This window comes from Takifugu flavidus, chromosome 8 (genome assembly GCF_003711565.1).
Source record: "Takifugu flavidus isolate HTHZ2018 chromosome 8, ASM371156v2, whole genome shotgun sequence".
Classification (NCBI taxonomy): Eukaryota; Metazoa; Chordata; class Actinopteri; order Tetraodontiformes; family Tetraodontidae; genus Takifugu; species Takifugu flavidus.
Window position 1 is genome coordinate 5,352,693 of NC_079527.1, and position 24,625 is coordinate 5,377,317.

A 24,625-nucleotide genomic window follows, 5' to 3' on the forward strand; every position below is an offset into this window, starting at 1 on the left:
TAGGACATTTAAAGGACACTCAAGCAACAGTTTTGACATCTGCCTCATTAAATCTCTTATTTTTCCTAAATCTCTTCCTCCGACCCTCCCAGCCTGAGTTTAAACAGCCTGCTTTTTCCCCTCCTGCTTGACACGTTGGCTCTAGGAAAAGGGGGAGGAGTGAGAGGGAGGGAGGGGAGGAAAGTGTGGGTGCGAGGAGAAGAAGAGGTGAGCCACAGCGGAGGGACGGGAAGGACAGTTTGTTTGCACAGGACGGCCCGTTACTGAGAACGCTCCACTCTTGGCCGACTACCTGGAACCTCAAACAGAATGAGTGGAGGAACCTGCAGGCGGAGCCAGTGGTGTCACAACGGTCCTGTTTGACCCAGTTTTACAGGAGTGGATCCAACCACATGCTGAATCTTCATAAATGTCACTTTGGGGGAACAGTAACTAAAAACATGGCCAAACTGAGAAGCCAACAGCTACACAGATATTTGTCTGATCGATATTTAAAGAACCCAGGTTACTGTTTCTCCTTTGATGCCTCCAGTCTGTTATTGGTTCTGATGCACAAGTCCCATCGATTTTTGCCTGTATTTTACTCTGTATGTTTGATGCTATGTGTGTGTGTGTGTGTGTGTGTGTGTGTGTGTGTGTGGTGTGTGTGTGTGGTGTGTGTGGTGTGTGTGGGTGGGTGTGTGTGTGTGTGTGTGTGTGTGTGTGGTGTGGGTGGGTGTGTGTGTGTGTGGTGTGTGTGGGTGGGTGTGGGTGGGTGGGTGAGTGTTCTAACCTTTGACCCGTAATGTTTAAACCTTAAACCCATCTTGGATTCAATATGATATTTGATTCCATGGACATGATGTGAATTGTGCAGCCTGGCTGGGCTCAGTTGGGTCTTGCTGACACAGAGGCGACCAGCAGAACCACAACAACATGGACACGTGCTTCTATAAACTTGAGGAGTTAATGCTCCGTTAATGGTGTTACAAGCCCGACATGTTTATAGAAAGGTCTCACCTTCCACTCATCCGTCTGTGTGTTCAGACCTTTTCATTTCCTCCTCCTGTTGTGTTTAATTACCAGTTGACGGAGGGGATTTCTCAGTTGCAGGAGCAGACAGCGTCTGAGACCCAGAACAAGCGTGTGAGAGCTGTTTTGACAGTGATGGCAGAATCACATCGTCAACCACTTCTAATCACAGGCTGCTGTTTCTAAACATCTGCAGTGTGTGTGTGTGTGGTGTGTGTGTGTGTGTGTGTGTGTGCGTGTGTGTGTGTGTGTGTGTGTGTGTGTGTGTGATCGTCTCTCCACATGTCTGGCAGAGGGTCGAGAGCGTCTGCATATTTCGCGTGCCTAACTTTGGGAAAGTGATTGTAAGGGTTGCCGTGGTGATGCCTGCTGATTTGAAACGACTGTAACTTTTGCTTGGGGTGATCAATCTTTGCCGGATCGTTGACGCTGTAACGTTGAAAGTCCAATATTAAATATAATCATAGTTCTGATAATAATGTTTCATGGTCTAATTTTTAATGCCATATAGAGAAATAAAGTTAGGCCAAACTAAAAGGACTTTAGATAAAATTGACATTGATGAAGAATCATTAAAATCTCAAAATGATCTTGTTTTTGTCGCTGACGGAGGCTCTCGTCTGTCTCAGACACGTCTCTAAGAGCAACTTTAACGTGCTGACACATTTCACTTTTAGAGGTTCTGACACCAGATCTTCATCCACAGGAGACGTAATCCAATAAAAGAACACAATAAGCTCTTTACGACTTAAAGGGGCCTGACTATTAAAGGCTCCTATCCCATAATATGACCTAAGCATGAATAGTAGTAATGTTATTGGTCCCATGATCAAGCTTAAGGAGCTCCATGTATCTGCCAGACATGTACAGAATATGATTATTAATACGTGTTTATGGTGGGGGGGGCAGCATCTAGATGTGTAACCATGGTTACAACCCTGTCTTTTTTTAATTTTTCTATCTTCTACTCTTATTTTGACAGTAGACTACTTCAGAGTGAGGTTATCACCCTCTTGATAGAGTTCAGGCTAACAGCAGCAGCTTAGCTTTCATTTGTGGTTTCCTGTGAATGTGACCCCTTAGTTTAATTCTTCTTAATCCTTCAATTATTCTTTTGGGTTAACGGGGTTAAGAAATAGATTCCCCTGCACAGATCCGCGCGACCGTCGTGCCAAAAACCCAGCATAGCCGTTGAATGTCATGTTTGAACTTGGTGTGGGAGCCGCTGATGTCCCCGGTGGGCGCAGACGCTCATTACAGCGAGACCCGGAGACTCAGCAGCTCCGTGAGCGGCCCGCGCTTCTGTGCACAGGCGGCATGTGTGTTTAATCCGCAGTGGTGCTGAGAGCGCCGTGTCTGGTTGGATCAGTGCCCATCAGGATCAGGAATCACTTTATTGGGGCTGCTCTCTGCTATCACATCTCAGCGCTGGATGATGAAGCAGCGTCCTTTCAGTGGAATCCAAGTGTTTATTGACGGCAGGGATTTTAATCACGCCTGCAATTGTTCTGCTAATTCTTGGAGAGAAAATGTCTGCAGTTTGTCATTGGATTTGTTTGGGATTTAATGGCAAATGTTCCATCAGTTTACAGAACATATTCTGTTTAATTAAGCAGGTAAAAGTTGTTGTTTTTTTCTTTGTAATTGCACCAATACGCAACACGACTATGTGGTTTGTAGGATGAAATGTGGGAATCTTTTTTGGGGGGGGGGGGGGGGGGGGGATCTGTGCCTGATGTGTTTATTCCGCAGGTGGAGTGATGAAGCTTTATTCCACAGACGCCTCCTGAGGTTTTAATCTTCTGTATAATATCAATCTTCAATTAGAATGAGAACAGAGGAACTTTATTGATGAGTAAATTGCAGGAACTTCCCCGCGCCATCTGCGTTGGCCTCCTTTTATTAGGTGATTTCCAAGTTTTCCGCCTCTGATCCGTCTTTGCTCTGATCTGTGAATTCCCTCAAAAATAATTTGCCAACTTCCAGGGTCGATGAAGGCCAAGCTCTGAATTAGAGGCTCCGCCACAGCCAGACGCTACCTGCCCACCTCGACTGTAGATCATGCCAATCAAAGAACTCCTTAACACCATATTTTTAAATTCATAGATGGTGACAAAGGTTCTCTCCTGTAAAACACGATCAAGTTTTGAAGCTGAGTGATCAGCCAGCTGGATATAATAGTGGTGGGAACTTGTGCGCTAGTGAGCATTCCAGCGAGGGATCCCGCTTTTTTTTTTTCTTTTTGCAAGTGCGTGTGTTTTTATGTTTCTGTGTGAGAAACAGACAAAGCCGGGGTCATGCAGAGTGTTGTAATTCACTCGCTGACCTTCAGAACCTGCTCTGAGGTGTGAGTGTGTGTGTGCGTGTGAGTGTGTGAAAGAAACCAAGCTTATGCTTAAAGGTGGTCTTATCCACTCGCTGACCCTCTGAGCCAGATAAAGTGTGACTGCTGGCCTGTGGGAGCGCGTTCCCCCACCTCTGAGCCTCCTGGCACCACTGTTAGACCCCCTCACCCATCACGCCACACACACCGCCCTCCTGACACGCCAAAATTACAGCCCCCCTCCCATCTGCCGTCCTTTCAGTTGGGTGTGATCACATCAAAGAAAACAGGCAGGATTATAAGTTTCTCTGCCTTTAGGCTTCCCAAGCGGGACCTGTCTGTCTCTCTGCCCCCCTTCCCCCCTTTTCGTCCTCCCTCTCCCCCCCTCTTCTCCAACTGTAATGCTTGAAAGTGTTCTTTTCCATTCTGACCATGCTCCCATAGACGCTGCCATGTCATGAGGTCTGAGGGCCATCATGGATGACCTGCCAGGACCCATCATACAGCTAAAACAAAATATGTCCTCATCAGAGCCACCCCCTTAACTTCCTCATCTGTGTTTAACTCCCGGCCCTGCACTGTGCTTGCTATAAATAGTTGACCTGTCTTCCCACACATATGAGATGAGATTAGCATGGCTGTAAAAATAGGCTGCATAGCTGCTATGCTAATGATCCACTTAGTGCAGGTTTGTGTTTAGTGTTGGATCCACCACAAAGACTTCAGAATTCACAGAAATAGACAAACATTCCGGCCTTCTACAGCTGTATTCCGTCCTGCTAATTTTACAGGCGCGGCCTCGGCGAGCAAATGTTTATAAAGCGTTCAATGCTGGCAGTTGTCGCGCTACGTGTCTCCGAAGCATTATCGACATGTTTGGCTTACTTGAAACACATTTCCAGCTTTTGTTTCTGCCTGAATGTCCAACAACAGTCTGACCATTTGTCTGTTTTGCCAGATTATCCAACGGCATCCAGTTATACTAAAATAGGCCCTCCAGATAATACAGTGTTGAAATAGACTAGTTGCTGAACAATGATAAAATGGTAGCATGACACAAACGCCAGTAATGTCGTCATTGCTCCCAACATCCATCCAATAAAACAGGAAAAAAAGAATATAAATTACTTTCCTTCAGTGAGTTGGCAGCTATTTTCATTCACAACCACATCTGCATGCTTGGCTGTAGTTTTATGGTCAGTCGACCTTTAACTGCATGAAAGTATTGCAATTATTCGTAGTTTAATGTTGTATAAATAGTAATATATCACAGTATCCTTGACAAAGGTGCAATTTGAGCATGTCCATTCACAGATTAGTTTAGTTAAATTGTAACAAATGCTTTCTGTTTGTAATGACCCCCCCCCCCCCCCCCCCGAAAACTGCATTGACATTGAAGTGGAAAGTCGTGTATAAGCATCTAAATCTGCAGTACGGGCGACATCAAACCAGCGATAATATTCGAATGGCTTCCTTAAAGCAGAGTTCATAAAGAAGAGCTTTTTTATAACGTTAGAGAGGAGCAGATTCCAGTGCTGATTCCAGTGCTGATAGCGGCCCCGCCTCCTGACGGTGAAGAGGGGGCAAAAGATCAATAGCCCTACGGACCGCGTGGACCCATCCCGGTGAGACACCACCCTGATTGTGGTCCCGCTGCAAACTAAAGATCATTTCGCTTCATTGAGCAGCAGTAAAGCAAAACTTCACTGAGATGCTATGAGGACACCGAGCCCTCGTCAGGCTGAAAAGCTCAGGGGCTTTAGCGGAGACAAAAGCCTTTGTGAGGACCACGGCGTCCACTCCTCGCCTGTAGAGACGTCAGACTGGTTTATGACGGACAGGTCAGCAGGGGTGGGCGGCGGGCTTACTTACGCAGCTATAGTTGTGCACGCGGCCATCTGCGTGAAATTGTTTAGAGCTCTGAACCCAGTGTGCATTGTGTAGTGAAATCCAGTCAAACACACACACACACACACACGGGGCAATGAACCCCCCAGGGTGAGACCCATGACCTCTCTGCCTGGGGAGTCTGACCCAGCTGGATTTGTAGGTGTGTGTCACCACAGTCCTTTGGTCTTCATTCCAGTGGCAGGTGCAGCGCCTAGCAACAGGAAAGTATGCACACACACACGCATGTACATGTTATCATGGCTGAGATGTGCTCGGGTCATAGTTCCGCCCTTAATCAAGGACTCATGCAGGGAAGGAAATGAAGTCACTGCCTAAGGAGCGTCTGAGTCCACCAGGGGGCGATAACCGTCTCAGGTGATTTGTACATTTGCATCTTCTTCTCGGTCCAAACTACAAAACCTTGACAACTCGCTACATTATGGGAGTTTGAGCTTTTGTACTAATTTTAATTCAAACTCGAAGCGCCACATTTTGACTATGGGCAGCTGGGATATCCTGGAAACATTTAAACATTAAACATTTCTCGGGGCTTCTACGTCGTTGACCCAGACTTCAGCTTTACTCCTTTACTTTCCCCTCGTCCACCTTCAATGCACCGTGTTTATGGCATCTTATCTCCTTCATACACCAGCCTGTGAGCGTGATCTCAAGCATTGCTTTCTATTTCTGTCGGTCCGCTCTGCGGGTCAGTCTGTGGGTCGGGTCACCTTTCTGTGGGTCTGGTCTCGCCTCAGTTGGTCCTGGACTCCCGGACACCACCTGTGGGTTTCTGTATTTCACTGTCACAAGTGTGCTGAGCTCCACTGCGAGCCGTGTCACTTGTGTGTAGCTGCTGTCTGGTGAATGGTAACACGGTGATGTGGGGTTGCATCATCAGGCCGTGCACAGACCAGCACACACGCGTGTGTATTGTGTGAGAGGATGACCATGATGAGCAGTGAAGAACATGTTCACGCACATTAGAAGCAGCACAATGCTGCTCCCTGCCCCTTTCCACTCCTTCTCTCCCACCTCCCACCTTTCCCTCCTCCTTCAACCCCTCCTCTCCCTCCCTCTCTCTCCCTCCCCCTCTCTCTCCCTCCCTCTCTCTCTCTCTCCCCCTCTCTCTCACCCCTCTTGAATTAAGTCCATTATTCTTGCCGGTCCTGCCTCTGAGCACTTTTAGTCCTCTCAGCTCCTGTGAAAACTGCGTGTGTGTGTGAACTCCTCGCATGTGTGTGTTAAGGAGAGTTGTGTGTGCGTATGTGTGTGTGTGTGCAATAGCGCTGTGTGTTTTTCTAAATGGTGCCAGAGTGCAGCCGTTCATCACCAGAGCTGATTGCAGACAGGGGAATGCTCAGATCTCTCTCTGCAGCTTTTTGACTCGCGCCCCGGCCGCTCATTGGACTTTTTCAAAGGCTCGCTTGACTCTTTCCACACCGGAGCGGGACGCTGCCACCACCCTCTGTCTGCCCACCGGCCTCCATCCTGTCACTGGAATTACCGGATTTGTTCCACGCTTACGGAGAACAACTTCTGCCAGGATTTTGTCCGGCCTTAAACTTTATTGATCATCTAATCCGTGGGCGTTGCTGGCAGCATCAGGGGTTTCCACCTGCTTCCAGAATATTTTGGTTACATTTTCTAAAAGCAGGTTAGAGAATGAGTGTTTTTGTCCCACAAGTAAGAGCTCAGCGAGTGTTTTACACTGCTCTCTATACCACAATGGTCTATACATTTTTTTAACTACAAAGGAAAGCTGATGACCGCCGGATGGTAAAAGCACCTGAGTTGTTCAGGCTGATCCAGATTTCCCTCCTGGAAATGCTCTAAACTCCTTTGGATTTTGGACGGACAGGTGAGCTCAATGTTCTGAACCTCCTGATAGCCTAGAACTCGTGCTAAATGATCTTGTGTCATTCACATGAATAGAGTTGCATTTTAGAAAAGTGGAAGCCAACCCAGTGAAGAGACCAGAGGCAGGTCCCGACTTACTTAACGCTCCCAAACAGCCGGCGCCCAGCCGCCAGCAGGCTGCCCCCATCTCAGCGGCTCCTTTATTGTGTCTTGTTTCAGGGCTTGTCCCACCACATGAGAGGTTTAAGCCTTCGCCTCTCCACAGAGGCAGTTCTAGTAGCATTTTTCTCAAAGTGCCATGGATCGTGTTTCCTACAATAATAATCTAATTACAGGCTGTGTGTGCAGCCCAGACTAACATGAGCTGAAGATGATGAGTGCGATATCTCAGACTTAGCGCAACTTTTTTTGGGTTGGATCTCTTTTGATCTATTCTGATGCCTTTAGTCAAATGGAACAAATGTTCACCAGTGAAGGCAGTGAAACATTGTACACACGATGCTTGGCCAGATGGCCTCATCCCATCTACCAGCACAGTCTTGTACTCTCCTTCAAACTGGAGTCCTCAGGCAGAAGAATCTCCCCTTTTTCTCTTTCTGTTCAGCTTAAATCCCCACAAAGAGCCCAAATAAACACTGGAAACACTGATCCATACCTGCAGCTGGACACAATAGCTGACAGACCTGAAATGAGACATGCAGATACACACATGAGGCAGCGCACGGGCTGGTTAGCAGTCAGTGTATAATGACTAATGAAGGGGGATTTGAGTGATCAGCCTCAGGGATGAAGGTCCTCCTGAACTTGATGCTGCAGATGATCCAGCTTACAGATGAGCTGATGTAAGCGTACCAAAGTATGTGGAAGATACTTGTGTACCCCCGCTTTTTAGGATAGAACTGTTAGTAACAAGGACGCTGAAAACACACACTCACTGGCTCTGCTGCTGCGTGTGTGTGTGTGTTTGCGTGTGTGTGTGTGCGCTCCTTGGCTTCTCTCAGTCCTAAAGTTCCCTCTGCTAACAGCCAGTTTTTGGGTGTTATTTGTAGAACATGTTTGATCTCATCGGGTCGAATGCAGCATTAAAACTCCATAATAACGTTATATCACTATTGTTATTCCTGAATGTTATTCAACGGCTGTTATTCAGCTGCTTTTTCTGGAGAGCGGATCCACCTGACGGCTAAAGCAAACACATTTTGTCACTTTCTTGTTCCTGTTATCGTCTTGTTGGCACGTAGCTCCACGGACCCACACTGTCTTCACTGTTCTGCCCTCAAATGATACTTTTCCCCCCACCTGCAAATAAGGAAATCAGAGCTGTGGGTAGATTATTCTCTGATATTAACTGAAACGCAAAGTTCGGGAAGAACAGTGAAGCAAATTCAGTCCACACATGTTGTTTACAGCCTCCAGGCTGAAACACATGTGTTACGTTAATAGTTAATCTTTCAGGGATCAAACTAAAGGTCTTTGTGAGGACCCCCATTTCCCAGCCCCTCACCCTAAACTTCACAGCTAAATTCCTAATCCTCAGCCTAACCCAAATCTCAATCCAGGCCTAACCTCACCCTTTAAACCAAATCTCAACCCTCCAACCGCCAAATATGCTTGCTACCCAAAACTGTCCTCACTACTCCAGTGAAATACAGGGTGTGTGTGTGATCGCTCGTAGCCTCACAATCATGGTGAATTCTCCACAATAACTACTGGGAAGAGTAATGTAGGTTTCCAAAATGTAAAATATTTGCTTCATTGGCTTGCTTTTTAAAAATGTGGTTTCCATTTCTCCTCAGTGTCACACATCCTCCAGAGAAGATCTTTGATAATACCTAACTTATTAAAACCATCCCTGATTAACAGCTGACATCTCTGTAATTGTGTAATCTTGGCCGTCTCCCTGCCGTTATCATACAAACTAAAGCCACCAGTCACCTGCCGCTCTCGCCGTCTCCCTCCAAGAATCCCCTCCCTGCCCCCACCCATTCATCCCTCCTTCCACCCATCCCTCTCTTTCCTTTTCAGTTCTCCATCCCAGGGAGGCTAATACTTGTTGGTCACAGGCCAAGGGAACTCTTTTTCCCCCTGCAGGCCAAACAATTGGCTCCTTTCTCTCCCAGCACCTCACGCCTTGTTCATTTTTCTTTCATAATTCTTTTGCGTGGGACACGGCCGGAGCCTTCTTGCTTTCTTTGTCCTCCACATTTTCCCTCATGTTGGCAACATCGCTCTCTTTCTTTTCTCGTTGTTGGAGGGACTTTTGTTGCCCTTGACTCTTTCATGATCCCCACCTGTTCGCCTCTCCACCCTGCAGCCCACCCTCTTCAGTTTAATCTCATTTTCTGACTTTGACTCCATCGTTTTTGCCATCGCCTCCTGTCTGCAATCCAGAAAACCACTAAATCTCCTCATTCACCATTATCTCTTTTACTGTAGGGCTGCACTCTAACCTCCCTGTGAAAAGCTTGCCTCACCCTTGGGGGGGTTAATGCTTTGTCTGCACGTCTATTTAGGCTGGTTTTTGACAGGACGGCTTGCCCCTGCCCCTCTAAAGAAACCCTCTCTGGCTTTATTTTTAATCCACTCCCTCTTGGCATGCTGCTGCTGCTCCGTGTCTATTGAGGCCCATGAATGCAAGTGTCGGCGGATCTAATTGTGTTTTATTATTATTATTATTATTATTATTATTATTATTATTATTATTATTATTATTATTATTATTATTAAGATGCATCATGGAGCAGGCAAGGAGTTTGTGTTTGCAAATGTGAGTGTGTCGGGGGTGCATCGCCTTCAGTACTGGGACAAATGGAGACGTCGCTCCAGCTAACGCAACCTAGACAGCCGGGTAGACGCGTGACTCTGTAGAATATATGATGCTTCACAGCAGGGGGTACGTCAGGGTGGGATCACATGACCGGTGCTTTCGGCGTTTTCGATGTGGTGGCGCGCGTTCAGCGCCTGACAGTGAGCGCCACCTGGTGGTAAAATGGTGTGACAAAAATAGAAATCTCACATCTGTCCCAGGTGCAGTATAAAAACTGAAGATCCCTTCGCAGTTTTTATGTGTCTCTCTATTGATCATCCATTTTCACACAAGAAAAAGCATCACAAATTGCTCAGTTGTGCAGCCCACAAGGTGACACACACTGAAGAAACAAATCTACACAGTTTAATCTGCGGTGTTTTGTTTTTGTAACTGACGAGGTAGGTTAGTTTTGGGTGGTTTTGGGTTTGTGCATGTGCGTGTGTGTGTGTGTGTGTGTGTGTGTGTGTGTGTGTGTGTGTGTGTGTGGTGTGTGTGTGTGTGTGTGTGTTGCCTCTAGCAAAAAAGTATGCAGGAAGAACAAAGATGCCCTCTGGAACTCCTCATGAGGGCACAAACGTGCGCAGCGCTCAGGACTCCTCTGAGGAACAAGGAGAGCGCCAGTTCCTTTTATAGCAGCTGGCAGCAGCTCTCAGTGCTGCTTTGTCTCCGGGGACGTGGATTATGGGTTACAGTTTGGCCGTCACGTTGTTGCAGATGCTGAACCTTAAACACACGTCCGAGCGCGGATCCAGAGCCGTGTTTGACCTTTAGTATCAGGAAGACCTTTAGCTTCAAACCTCCCAACTCTCCACCGTGCACTCAGCGAGGCGAGACGCTGGACATGCTCAAGGCCTGTTTTGTGTGCTTTTGTTCATTCATGAATGTGTGCATGTATGTGTGTGTGTTTAATACTGCAAGTATGTTGGCGCTTAGGTTGTAGTTCAGCTCTGTGTTATGATGTGGGAGCTTATGAGAGCTCTCCTGTCTCCACGCCTCAATAGGTCCACTATTCATAAAGCTCTGAGCCAAAAGCCTGGATGGACTCTGTTTTTCTGTGTGTGTGTGTGTGCGTGTGTGTGTGTGTGTGTGTGTGTGTGTGTGTGTGTGTGTGTGTGTGTGTGTGTGCTTGTGTGCGCGTGCATCTGGATGTGGTTGTAAGATCCCCCATCTATAAGCCTTTTAGCTTTTGCTTGAGATAAGTTGCATATTTAGGTTGGCCTTCAGTGAAGACACATTTATTAAGGTCGTTACTGGGGGAAACCAGGAGAAACCAGAGGAAAAGGCAATTCTTGGGAGGGGAAGTGGAGAATTAGCAAACTCTGCAAGTGAAAAGGAGAAAAAACAGACCATCTGCAAGCTTCTGAACACCAACTGTGAGGTGTAAGAATATAAGACTGTTTCTGCTCAAAGACGTTATTGTTGTTGCTGAGTCCAAAGTACTCAAAGAGGTGTGTGTATGTGCCTGTGTGTGTAGATGTGTATGTGTGTGCAGGTGTGTGCCACACACACACATGCACAATAGTCATTTACAATGAGTGATCTCATTGCTCTCGTGCTGTAGTTTCCAGCTACTTATAAGGAGAGGACCTCGATACAGGAGAGTAAATCTGTCAGTGTAGATCTGTTCACGTCCAACATGAGGTTCAGGTGCAACTCTGGTCCTCAGTCAGGCAGACGTTCCCTCTGGAAACACCATCACTTCCTGTCTGAGGCTGAAGAGATCGTGGCTGGATTCTCTGCCACAGCGTGCTCAGCTGTGGAGACCGTGGTTGAGTTTGTTCTTGTCTCTGTCCTCTTTAGGTATCCGTGACCTCTATGACCTCTCTTGGGCGTGACGGCTGAGCTTGATCGAGAGGACGGCTTCATCACGATCCTGCTGATCACAAAGACCCTCAATCACTGCTAACACAACTAAAGTGGACGAGCGGAGACCATCAACTACCTAAAACGGATTCCGCTCTTCCAAGATGATGACCATGATGATGATGACGATGGCCATGATGGTCACCTGTAGCTCTCTCTTCCTGCTGGGCCTGGCTGCTGCCCACGCTTCGTCCGGCACCATGTCCCGAAGTTCATCCTCTTCGTCGTCATCCTCCTCCTCTTCGTCCTCTTCCTCACCTCGTATGAAGCTCTCATACAAAGGTAAGAACAAGAGGAGTTCTAGAAGATTCCAATCAACGGGTTATTATGGTTGCCGTTAACCAGAACCGTGTGCGCGCACACGTGCACAGCAGCAGCTTTCTGTAGATTATCTTTAATGCTGGGAGTTAGAGGAACTTGAAGGTCCCAGTTCCTCCACATAAACTCGAGGTACGTTCCACCGCTGAAAGCCAACAATTAGAGCCTGAACCTCCAAGGGCGCGAGCCTCCCCGAAGGCACTCTGCCCAGCTGAGACACTCCGTGTTCCCTCTAATTACGGCTGAAGTTAACATGAAGCACGTAAGTGGGGAGACCGGAGATGATTTTATTCTTAGCCGCGACATAAAGGACTCAAAAGGATCTTGTGACCTTGTGCATTGTCTTGCATTTATTGCCATTGTTAGCTTAGCATGAGTTTGTTCGGAAGAAAAACAGGTTTGGGTTCATTCTGGTTTTATAACCAGTGTCTGATCATTTGTAAAAATCAAGATGGTAAAAGTTAAACCACAGCTGGTGGAAAGAGAAGTAGTTTGCAGGTGTGTATTTAGCTAGGTGCTCTTTTTAGCTGACCTAAAATAACTGCGCTTCTTAGAACACAAGCGAATAATAACAAGAGTGAATGAGAGTGACCCTGGAGCTGGAGCAGACAGTCCAATAAAGCTGCGCGTTGCACCTGGAACCACGGAGGACAAATAAAGCATCGACGTGATTTAGGCTCAGCCAGCACAGAAGGATGAAGCCGCTGTTATTTCTTCAGATTTTGAGGCCAAGAATGTTGGTGGAACTATTTCTCCTGTTTACCATTTAAAAAGCTGCATTATTTTCTTGAGCAATTGTGCCAAGTTTGGGAGAACAAAAGAGCAGAAATAGTATCATTGCCATCCGCCTTCCGCCCAGCTTTAGGCTTCAGACTGTTACATAAATAATTGGTTTTTTTTAAATTTTCAATATTTTTAGATATTTTGTTGGATAATTTTACATGTTTTTTTTTAATCAGGCTCTTAGTGTGAAGTCGTTTTGTTAAAAAAAAATCACAAAACAGATCGTAAAACATCATAATTAGGCTTCAATAACCTTTTATATTTCTTAACTTGTGACCGTTGGATAGAATATCCCAAAAGCAGGAAAACCAGGTACCACCGGTCTCCTTCCTGTCTCCTTCCCAGACTTGCAGCAGTTCCACGGCGTGCGGCGGTTCGAGCTGGAGCGCTCCTGCTGCTTCAGCGCTCTGCTGCTGGACGAAGAGCGAGGCCGCCTCTTCGTTGGCGCCAAGAACTTCCTGTTGTCGCTGTCGCTGGACAACATCGCCAAGCAAGAGCACAAGGTTGGTCAGAGCGGATCAAAACCTGTGGAAACTTCTGCCGTGAAATCTGCTCTCTGGATCGATATCTTCAGATATGCAGGCGTTTGCTAACATGCCTGAAGCCGCCCGACAACAGGGTGACATCATCTTCTATAATGAGGAGGGGGAAAAGTGATGATCAACGAGAGTAAAGCAGCGTTCTGACCTTTAGTTATCTGTGTTTCAGATCTACTGGCCGGCGCCCGTCGACTGGAGGGAGGAGTGCAACTGGGCCGGCAAGGACATCACTGTAAGTCAGATCAGATCCCCCCGTAGATCATGTTTACTACAGACGACACCCATCAGAATGGCCTCCAGTTGTGCTGGAGAACGATCGTGGTAGCAATTTCACCACGGAGACAAAGCTTTTTAGAACAAGACGCTAGCGTTTTGCTTTTGGCGGCTCAGAAGTTCTTCCTGGGTCCTTTATTTACTCGGCGGACCAACAACACGCCTCCAAACACCTCTTGTTTACGCTGACACGCCCACGTGGATGTGGCGTGCTGCTGGAGCCGAGAGGAAAGGGCCGAGTGATGTCATGGGCTGAGCTGCAGCCAGACACCGTCCACCAAGTTAAATAGAGGGCGAGAAGCTGCTCCTGAAGGAGGTAACGTCCACTCCTTCCCTTCCTCACACAATGCTACCTTTTAATCCACTGCAGTCATGGGAGTCATCATAAGACCCAAACAGCACGTTGAAAGCGGCGCCATGTAATAATTACTCCTACTTTTGGACCTGCCCTGCGGTGAGATCACTTCCTGGAAACCAGCTGATGGAGATCAGTGGTCGACAGTCGACATTGAAGGCGTTGCCCTGTTTCCTTTTGATATTAGCTTAAATCTCAGGTGAACACCTTCTATGGTTTCGATACGAGAGACATCTAAAGAGCCCATCTTTTTACACCCATGTGGTCTGGAGAAGGTTTGGGGGTTTGGGGTCTGTTTGACCTCGATCGGAGCTTTTTTCACCAGTTTATACCATGAAATCTGTTTTATGGGTTGAGCCATTTAAAGCACGATGCTCCGCTAACACTTTAGGCCATTTGTCTAAAACATAATCTCCTCTTTTAAGTTTTCTTGACGTTTTCTTGTTTTCTGAAGATGTTTTCTAGAGGGTCTGAAGGAGCAGCGGTGATTCACTCTTTACCGAAAATGTGTCTGAGTCAATAAGAATTTGTGTCTTCTTGTAAATTGGCCCCAGATGATGAGAAAAACAAGAGCAAAATGAGTTTTCTCTCCCCTATCAGCTGTAATTCCTCCTCTTTTAGTGCGTGTGTATTACTTCGGTACCTTCCGTGCACTCGCCCGCGCACTGAGAGCTGAGCTGACCTCACGCCATCGACCCTAATTACAGAGACGCGTGTGTCTGTCGGAAGAGTCCTCGTTCCTCCTCGCTCCTCACGTTCTCCCACCAGAACTTTGACAGATCTTTACCCCGGATTCTTTTCCTGTTCTCATTTATTAAGGTTCCAGTTCAAGCGAAACCCTCGTTTATGTGTCGATCGCATCCACATCGAGGCAAAACGCGCATAACGGCGGCAGTTCTACGTGATCTAAAGTAACCCCTGCAGGGATCGGTCACGCCGTCACTGTCGATATCTTCAGGTTATTATTGCATCAGTCACGCTGTTGGAAAGAGCGGACTGTTGGTATGGCGTGCGCTCGCCCTGTTTTTGTTTTGGCTGCGTTTTAGACATCATACAGCCACGTTCCTGACATCTGGCGAACGGATGCTGCCGGGAGTCTGCGTGCACTCTGTCCTTAATAAATACCACACGCTGTCCCACCCCGCAGTCTGTCGTTGTTGCACACATCTAATTTACGCTCGAGTGGTTAAACAGCAGCAACACGGGAAATCCAAGCCTCAAAACACAGATTTAACAATAATTAGCCATTTTTTATCGCTTCCATTTGAGATTTGGGGATAGAAACGCTTCCTGGGAACCCAGTTTTGACTCAGGAAATCTCTGAAATACGATAGTTCGAAGCCATTGAGACACCAGTGACCACCGAGCGTCTGCAACAAGCATTTAAAATCACAAACCTAAAAGGCTTCGTCATAATTCCCAACACTGTGACAGTCAGAAACAAAACAAGCTTCTTTAAAGGTGGACACGGTTGAAAGTGTTGAGGATTATGAAGACCGACGCAGAACTTTCTCCCGGATAGGTAAGATTCAGCTAAGTTTGGCTGACTTCATTATTTAAATAAGTACTTAATGTCAGCACAGACCACCACGTATGAAGCCTAAACTTAATTAGCAGATGATAACTTTACAGTTTTAGCTCACTTTAGCTGAGGTCACTTTAAGGTCATACCACGCTCTCCAGGCTTTTGAATGTGACTGCAGCACCACTTTTGGCCACAAACTAAGATAATGCTCCTTCAAACTCCTTTAATTGGTGATTAATTGGTGACGAACATGAAAATGGGTGTGATTATACTCAGATATTTACAAATCAGGTCTTTCCTTCTAAACTAGGCTATAGTTTGCTAAACTAGTCTGCAGTACCTGAACCTTGTCTTTCCAGACCTGCTTCCTTAAAAACAAATTTAGTAGCAGTCGCACAACACACACACACACACACACACACACCACACACACACACACCACACACACACACATCCTCCCCACATAATGACAAGCACTAGACCCACATCATCCACAAGCCAGCTAATACGCAGACACACACGCCAAACACAGCCGTGCGCATAAATGCGGTCAGACAGTAAACAACACTCGCTCTGCCTCGACACGACGCCTGAGGAGTGACTGCAGACACCCGTTTGTTTACACCACGCGAGCGCCAGTGAAAGTCACCAGTTTAAACTGTGACTGTTAGCGACCCATTACATTAGACCCAAACTTTGTAACTGGTTATTTTGATCGGGAGGTCAGGTCATGATGGCTCTGGCTCCTCTTTTGCCATTCATAGTCATAACTGTGTGTTCAGAGCTATTTAAAAAGGGCAGGTGTTGTTTTATCTGGTGCATGCCTGTCCAACACGTGCCCCCACTGGGGGTAAAAATGTACCCTGAAAAGAAAGTTGTAACAGTTCCTGCAGCTCAAGATGTTCCTGCTGTGCCAAGAGTCCGAGAAGCGCCTGCAGAAAAGCTGCGCAACAGTTGTGTTAGATGTGGACGAGTACATTAAATGTAAGACAGATGCAAGAGGTTTTACAGAAAGAAAGATGTGATAGACTCTGTGAAGTGGCCAGCAGGTCTGCGTGCACCTGAAAACGCCGCCTCAGTCATAAGAGTTACTGAACTGGACGGCGAGTGCAGTAATTCCTGCCTTTCTGTGCCGCGGCGGCCTTCTGAACCTGCAATTATAATAACATGGGACCAAAAATCAGCCGGTTGCCGAGCAGATATGTCAGCGCTGTCCTGCTCGGCTGAAGCAATCAAAGGGATCCCTGGGATATTACACTGGGCTCAGTTGCGTAATGGTTGTTCGCCATGGTCTCGTGTGCTCAGTCTAATGCTCTTGGCCATTAACTTTATTAAAGTTTGCTGGATCACCGAGGCAATTTTCCTCTCAGATGCAATCAGAACAATCAGGAAAAGTCTTTATGTACTCAGAACATTCCAGCGCTGAAGACATGGAGGAGACATGTGTGAGAAACTGAGAAGGTTGACGGTAGCGCGTGTGCTGTATAACTGGATCTCCATATAAAATCAGGAAGTAGATGCTTAAATGAAACCTATGGGCCATCTACAGGATCGTTTGAGCACATGTTGCTGAAGAAACCTCCAGGACCGAAAACGATCAAAGGAAAACCACTTCAAATATCCTGACCAAATGATTCACCTTCATCCAGATGCTGGGTTCTGGCAGCAGGCGGAGACGAGCAGCAGCTACCATTCTGACGCAGAGGCGCGTCCACGTGTCTTATCAGATCTGAGGCCGTCTGTTCTGTTCCATATGCAGAGAGACAACGTGTACGGGGGGGATGTAACACAGCAAAGAGGTGAAACTGAAGCCAAATAGCTGTTAGCTAATGTCAGAAGGTAGAACATCTTGTTCTTTACAACCCAAACGGTACCATTGTTTACCAATCCTGATCGGAGATATTTGTAGCTGTTCCACATCCAGGAAGTTGTTGTTGCCCTCCAGGTCACTGTGCAGGCCACATGACTGAAAGCTATGAATAGATATATTTTCATCTATTATTCGAGCCAACTTCTGCTCGATTTGCTATATAACAAGTTATACTCCTAGCTAATAATGTCAGTCCAGATCTAGAGATCTGAGCGTGGAGCCGTTAAAATATCCCACATGTAGGTCGTGGGACAGTCTTGCTAGTTAGGATCTGGGTCCCCATTCTGAGCTACGAGAGGCCTGGAAGCTCCAGCAGATGGACTGATAATGGTTAAATGCTAAATAGGTAGATGGGGTTAATCATTTCTAGTATGGGGAGAAAATGAGGAAAAAAGAGATCCACCGAGGAACAATACGGCCTTTTGAGTCATGAAGGGAAGTCTTAAAGCTCAGGCCACAGTGAGGTCACAGCCTGCACTTTGCTCACTGTTTCAGCTAATGAATTTGTGCTGGGGTCAAAGGTTAGCTAGTGAACCTTCAGTGACACACACACGCACGCGGAGGAAGCCTGATTGTTAGCGTAGGTCACCTCCCTCATTCTCTAACTTCCTTTTCAAATTCTTTAAAGTGCTCTCTTACCTTTGTTTCCTTTCTGCTCTCCGCCCTTTGTAACATCAAAGAACTGGCGTTTCTCTCCTAACTCCCTCACCTTCATCAGCCCTCTGTCACACACACACACACACACACCACACACACACACACACACACACACACACACACACACACACACACACACTCCAGTCATGGAGTCTGGAGTCATTCTGCTGTGCATGTTATTGTCTTGATGAGAAAACACGCATGAGAGAAGATGAACTCTTGAAATGAAACAAACCCACAACCTTTGTGGCGCGTCACCACACCACGCTGCCGCCCCTCTGAAGATTTAAATACATTTAACGTGCGTGTAAAACTGAGCCAAAACACCTGTGTGATTGTGTGTATGCGTGTTTTTGTACAGATTGACTACCAAAACATGCATTTTACTAGAAAAGTGAGGACATTTTTGGGAAGTGAGGACAAGCAAAAATGTCCTCACTTCCCAACTTCAAAGGAGTGTTTAATGTGATTTAAAGGTTGAGGTTAGAATTGGGTTTAGGTTAGAGTTGGGGGGGTAGTTGGGATGGTTAGGGGTAGGGCAGGAAGCTGGATAGTGTATTATGTCCCCACAAAGATAGAGGTACAAGGATTTGTGTGTGTGTGTGTGTGTGTGTGTGTGTGTGTGTGCGCGTGTGTGTGTGTGTGTGTGTGTGTCCTGTGATGGTTTGGCGACCTGTCTAAGGTGTCTTCCTGCCTCTGACCCAGGGCCCGCTAGGATAGACTCCGGCATGTCTCATGACCCTGATTAGGAGTATGTAAAGGTTAAGAGAGTGTGGAGGTTGTGCGTTACTCTGACCTGTTAGTGGCTTGCACAGGTCTGTACATGCACACACACACACACACACACACACACACACAGACACACACACACACACAAAAGCATGGAATGTTCCAGCAGCCATGACTGTAAAGCCCAGATGGAATTAAGCTTTACAAATGGGTTGAAAATGAATCAAAGTGAACACAAAAGCAACACAACCCCCCCCCGTGTTCGTTTGTGTGCGTGTTTTCTCAGCCTAATGAGCCGTGGTTCCGCTCCTGAGTGTGCCGCCATGTTCCGCCTGTCCCCCGAGGATGAAGTTGCAGCAAATACATAAATTTGAGATTGAAGCCTCAGATAATGCACCTCAGCATAAGGTGTGAGCGTGTCCTTGAGAGGCAAACGCTCTCGCAAATACCAAGAAAAACACCAGCAAATCAAACAAGGAATTGATGGAAGGTTCGTGCCTCTTCTCCAGTGGCTCCCGCGGGTCCGAAAAAGCGTAATTCAATCAACAGGCAGATGCTGCAGCGACATCCCAGTGAAAAGGGAGACGAGGTGGAGCGAGTGTGCTTCAGAAGTAAGTGCATTAGCAGCAGGACCAGAGGTTTCTGCTTTGTAGCGACCTCGCAGATGATTGGCGGCCCTGAAGCTACAGATAATCGCTAGCAACTGCCGTCATGCCAGTGACCTCCTCCGAGGCGGCTCCTGTCAGATCAGGACAGACGAGGAATGCACGTCCGTCTTTCTGGCTTGTTGCTTTGCAGAAAACCTTTCCTCCGGCATTCCCCTGGGATCCAGCTCACTGAAACCTGACTCAGAGAAAGGCAGATGCGACGGAGGGTCAATAACCTGCCCGCTGGGGGAAAAAGAAAAATGAGGGGGGCTACAGACTGAAAGTGTGAGTGTGAGTGTGTGTGTGTGAGTGTGGGGGGGGTAGTGTAGGTTAATGAGGGCGGTTGTTTGCCTGCTGTAGTTGATGCGTGCGGCTAATCTGATGTAATCTGGGCAATCCCGCTCTCTGGACCCGCTGCAGGTTCTAATGCGCTGGTTCTAAACCTGCTGGCTGCAGCCTCTGAAGAGCCACTAACTCCCCGCAGATGCACTAAGATCGTTAAGATTCCTGTATGACAGCGACGCTCGTGCTAATCCAGCACAACTGCACTGAACCGGACCGGACCCACACGCCTTCACGAGGCGCACGCTTGATTATCTCGTGTAAACCAAGGTTCCGCTGGAAGCCGCAAACATAATAAAACAGCGAGAGCTTCGGCGCCTCGGTGCTCCTGTTTCCAATTTACTGTACACTCGCGCAGAAAGTCCAGTTGAAAATGCCACCATGTCGTATTAGATCCATATACAGCATAATAGTTTAATTAAGTGGGCCTGCAGACACACACACACACACACACACACACACACACACACTGGGGTGTGGAGCCAGGACACAATGGTTAGCACAACAGCGATTTGGAAGGACTCAACTGTGTTGTCACAAGCATGAAGACAGGCTGAGAGGAGCAATGTGAGGAATGTTCATATCCAAACTGTGTGTGTGTGTGTGTGTGGGGGGGGGGGTTAATGTGAGCAACAGAGAGAGAGAGACTGTGCATTCAGTTCTGTTAAATATTACATGCATTCTTATGTTTTCTCTTGCAGCTCACCCAGCAAACACACTTTCCCCCGTCGTTGTTGTCTCCTCTGTTTCCTTTCACAATGTATCGCCATGGTAATATACGGTGTCGCTGTCGCCGAGGGAACACTGGAAGTGTTTTAAATTGACACAAAGCGTTGCTAACGCCCAAGGGAAGGCTCCAGCTGATGGATTTGATTAGGAGAAAAAGCTGACTACATAAGCGATTGTTTAAATATTTGAAATCGATCCCCTCAATAAAAGAATCGATGCCCCGTCTTTAAAGGGCTCCGCCTTCAGATGGTCATTACATAAGGTGAGTTCAAGACCGGGAGCCGCTCATGACTCTCGTGCCTGCTTGTGTTTCAGTCCGACTGCGTGAATTACGTGAAGATCGTGCACCACTACAACCGCACTCACCTGTATGCCTGCGGCACCGGGGCCTTCCACCCCACCTGTGCGTTCGTGGAGGTGGGCCACAGGATGGAGGTGAGCCAATGGTAGATCCCCCCGCAGGTGGAGATCTAACCGCCACCTCTGTTTGCTGCACCAACAGAAAAAAGTTAATAGCAAAACCGGCGAGATGTCGAGGTGCTGCCAATGTGGGGGGGGGGGGGGGTGGGGGCAAACTGGGTGCAAGAATGTGCTCTGTCCACTTTAGCATCCAAGGGGTTTTTACAAGGCATATCTTTTTTAAATTCCTACTTTTGAAGTTCCATTTACAAGCATACCATGAACCTGACCATTTGGAAAAGTATATTCTGAAGTAGAAACGTGTGAGGGGGGTGGATGGAAGCGCATGTGTGAATGGATGGAAGCGCACGTGTGAATATTTGCTATAGGAAAATAAAAATGTGCTGTGAAGAAAACAGCACGGACCCTTTAACTTAGCGATATGATACCGGCAGACAACTGTAGAACGCTGGAAAAGTAAAAGGAAACTGGTTTTCCAGGACCACGTGTTCAGGATCGACCCGTCTAAGGTGGAGGACGGTAAGGGGAAGAGTCCGTATGACCCGCGCCACAATGCCGCCTCTGTGCTCGTCGGTAAGCTGCCAAACAAAAGTTACGTCATTGTAATAAAGCGTGCTTTGTTCCAAACGTAAAGTTGTTTCAGTAGCTCTCAACCCAAAGTGTAATTTTGTCCTCGTGACTGAGCTCCGGGCACTCGTTTGGCTGCGTCTCCTAGGTGACGAGCTGTACGCGGGCGTGGCCACAGACCTGATGGGGCGAGATTTCACCATCTTCAGGAGCATGGGCAGACGTCCGTCCATCCGCACCGAGCAGCACGACTCGCGCTGGCTCAACGGTCCGTGCGCGGCTGCGTGCACCCATTCACCCACCGTTCCACGTAAAGTCTGACGGCGGCTTCCTGTTCCTTCCAGAACCAAAGTTCGTTGGGTCCTTCTGGGTCCCGGAGAGCGAGAACCCCGATGACGATAAGGTGTTTTTCTTCTTCCGGGAGACGGCGGTGGAGGCCCAGGGGCTCGGGAAGTCCACCTACTCTCGCATTGGTCAGCTGTGCAGGGTGAGACGCGCTTTCCCGCTCTGGCACCGGCCCGGGATCCAACCTGGGCTAAACCTCGGCTCTTTCTGTTTTGAATCAGAACGACATGGGCGGCCAGCGAAGCTTGGTGAACAAGTGGACCACATTCCTGAAGACCCGCCTGATCTGCTCGGTCCCGGGGGCCGACGGCAGCGACACGTACTTTGACGAGCTGCGTAAGTTCACCACGGATACAAACCCGGTGTCCGACGGCACCGACCACGCAGGCTGTCCATACGCACGTCTATCAAACATGTTTCAGGAGTCAGAACCGAGACGTCCGTCCGGGGCTGGGCTTCAGGTCCACTCTGTGTTTGTTGGATTTCTACCCAGAAGCACCTTCTGTTGCGTAAAGAGAGGGAAAAAACCTGATACATTAACCAGGATTTCTGACCTCATTGGAAGATTAGCATTCCGCGCCACATTCCTGCAGGCTCGGATGGAGCAGGAACGGGAGATTAATTGGTAAAAGATTCTGGCCTGGTGCGACGCCAGCGTTGCTGCTCTGGGTTCAGATTAAGTTGACTGTTTATTTGGGCTGGATCTTCCCATGACGGAGGACAGCGGCGTCTTCTCATTTGAGCTGATCCAGAATCGCTGATCCCACCGCGGGCAGTCGTCGGCTCTTGTCCGGTGGCGTTCGCACGCTTTCAGCTCCGTAGATGGTTTTTACACGTCCTCCGACCACGTCTTCAAAAGTCATATCATCTTTCCCATCTTTCTGAATCCGGGAAGGGAAAAATTCTTGTCATAACAGAACCTGAGGCCAAATCTGACCACCAGATTCCCTGATATGAACAAAGGAGGGAACCAATTTTCCGACCATACCTGAAGCCAAGTCAGTTTAGAGCCCCTCCCAGTACAACTCTGGCCTGACCCTGTGGGAGCAAAGCCTCCTGCTGCTGTAATCATTTAATAACCGCAGAAGCTATCCCACTAGCATGGATCCCTCCTAAACTCATGTTATGGTTCTAACATATTAAATCTACAGCACCTTTATGACCTGGATGCAGCCAATTCATGGTTCCAAAACACTGGAGTAGATTCCAGTCGATGTCACGACCCTCATTTATTAGTAATGGTCTCTTTAAAGTAATTAGACACAGGGCTTTGCTTATCTTTCTCTCAACCTTTGACCTGTTGATTGACCACCTGACCTGCGTATGCGTGTGTGTGTGTGTGTGTGTGTGTGTGTGTGTGTGTGTGTGTGTGTTGACCCTCAGGCGATGTGTTCCTGTTGCAGACCAGGGACCGAAAGAACCCTCTGGTCTACACTGTTTTCTCTACTTCCAGGTCAGAGTTCAGTCTAATTGTGTCTGCATATTTGTGTGTATGTGTGCGCGTGCATGCATGCGTGCGTGTGTGTGTGTGTGTGTGTGTGGGTGTTCTTAACTCATCTCCCCTCTCCACCAGCAGCAGTGTGTTTAAAGGCTCAGCTGTGTGTCTCTACTCTATGAATGACATCCGGAGGGCCTTCCTGGGGCCCTTTGCTCACAAAGAGGGGCCCAACTATCAGTGGGTTCCTTTCCAGGGAAAAGTTCCGTATCCACGCCCGGGAATGGTATGTTGTTGCGGTCCAAAAATCGTTAACGCTATCACCACTGACTGTCATGAACACGTGATCAGCTTCTAATGGGCTGAACTTCAGCTCAATACTACAGTAGAGAATCACTCCTGCTAATCAATAAATGCTTATCAAGGCTCTGCAGAGCACATAAGCAGCAGCAGCTCTTCCTGCCGCAGCAGAACCTGCAGAACCTCTAACGTGTGAGGAAAGCACATTAGAGGTTGGCAATGCAAAAATAAATGTCTGAAGTTGCCGGATGCGGCAGATTTATAGTAAATATTTGCATCCTTGACTACAGTTCTAAGATTTGGAATTCTAATTAGAAGGGGAGGGAAGCTGGACCCTGACTGGGAAAAGCATCTCTCGTGTCTCTGTGACCGAATCACAGCCTCATCACCTGACTGCGACCTGTGGGTCCACGTTAGCAGGAGAAACACAGAGCTAATTAGCTCCCACAGAGCGTGCAATCATTCAAACTGGTGCAGGGTCTGGTTATATGTAGGAGATCAGATGGATAAAGTTCTCTGAATTACTGCAAATCCTGTATGATAATCTCATACAGCCGCAAAAGTGACGCAAAAGCTACACTGTCGCCCCCTGGGGGCAAGGTGCAGTAACGCTGGGTATTTTTTCAGTAGTAGGACTTTGGGGGGCAAACCAAAACTCCAACTTCTCCCAAAATGTTGCCACACACTCTGAGAGTTGAAAGTAACAGTTGAAATTGAAAATAATTTTAATTTCCATTTCTTCCATTAGTGTCCCAGCAAGACATTTGGCAGCTTTGAGTCCACCAAGGGTTTCCCGGACGATGTGATCCAGTTTGCACGGCACCACCCTCTTATGTACAATCCCGTCTACCCCATGACCCGGCGGCCCATTTTTGTCCGCACTAATGTGGACTACAGCTTCACGCAGATCGCCGTGGACAGAGTGGGCGCTGCCGACGGACAGTACGATGTCATGTTTATTGGAACAGGTGAAAGGCTGGTTTTTATTCCCAACTTTGTCAGGTCCCAAGGATGAAGGAAGCTGATGTGCTCTAAATG

The 24,625-nt window shown here is 47.6% G+C and overlaps 1 protein-coding gene across 2 annotated transcripts in view; it reads left to right on the top strand.

The window, feature by feature from the left end:
* sema3b (sema domain, immunoglobulin domain (Ig), short basic domain, secreted, (semaphorin) 3B) overlaps positions 1-24,625 on the top strand; it is a 47,512-nt gene that overhangs the window by 18,144 nt on the left and 4,743 nt on the right. Inside the window, exons 1-12 of one of the 2 annotated variants that reach the window (XM_057040785.1) lie at positions 6,417-7,082; positions 11,691-12,035; positions 13,200-13,357; positions 13,563-13,625; positions 20,836-20,955; positions 21,420-21,513; positions 21,656-21,775; positions 21,852-21,994; positions 22,074-22,188; positions 23,236-23,305; positions 23,429-23,573; positions 24,336-24,555. In XM_057040785.1, coding sequence (XP_056896765.1) covers positions 11,858-12,035; positions 13,200-13,357; positions 13,563-13,625; positions 20,836-20,955; positions 21,420-21,513; positions 21,656-21,775; positions 21,852-21,994; positions 22,074-22,188; positions 23,236-23,305; positions 23,429-23,573; positions 24,336-24,555 — 1,426 coding nt within the window. In that variant the 5' untranslated portion in view covers positions 6,417-7,082; positions 11,691-11,857. Of the gene's footprint in view, positions 1-6,416; positions 7,083-11,690; positions 12,036-13,199; positions 13,358-13,562; positions 13,626-20,835; positions 20,956-21,419; positions 21,514-21,655; positions 21,776-21,851; positions 21,995-22,073; positions 22,189-23,235; positions 23,306-23,428; positions 23,574-24,335; positions 24,556-24,625 lie in introns of those variants that run through there. The other variant, XM_057040784.1, reaches the window with a different exon arrangement.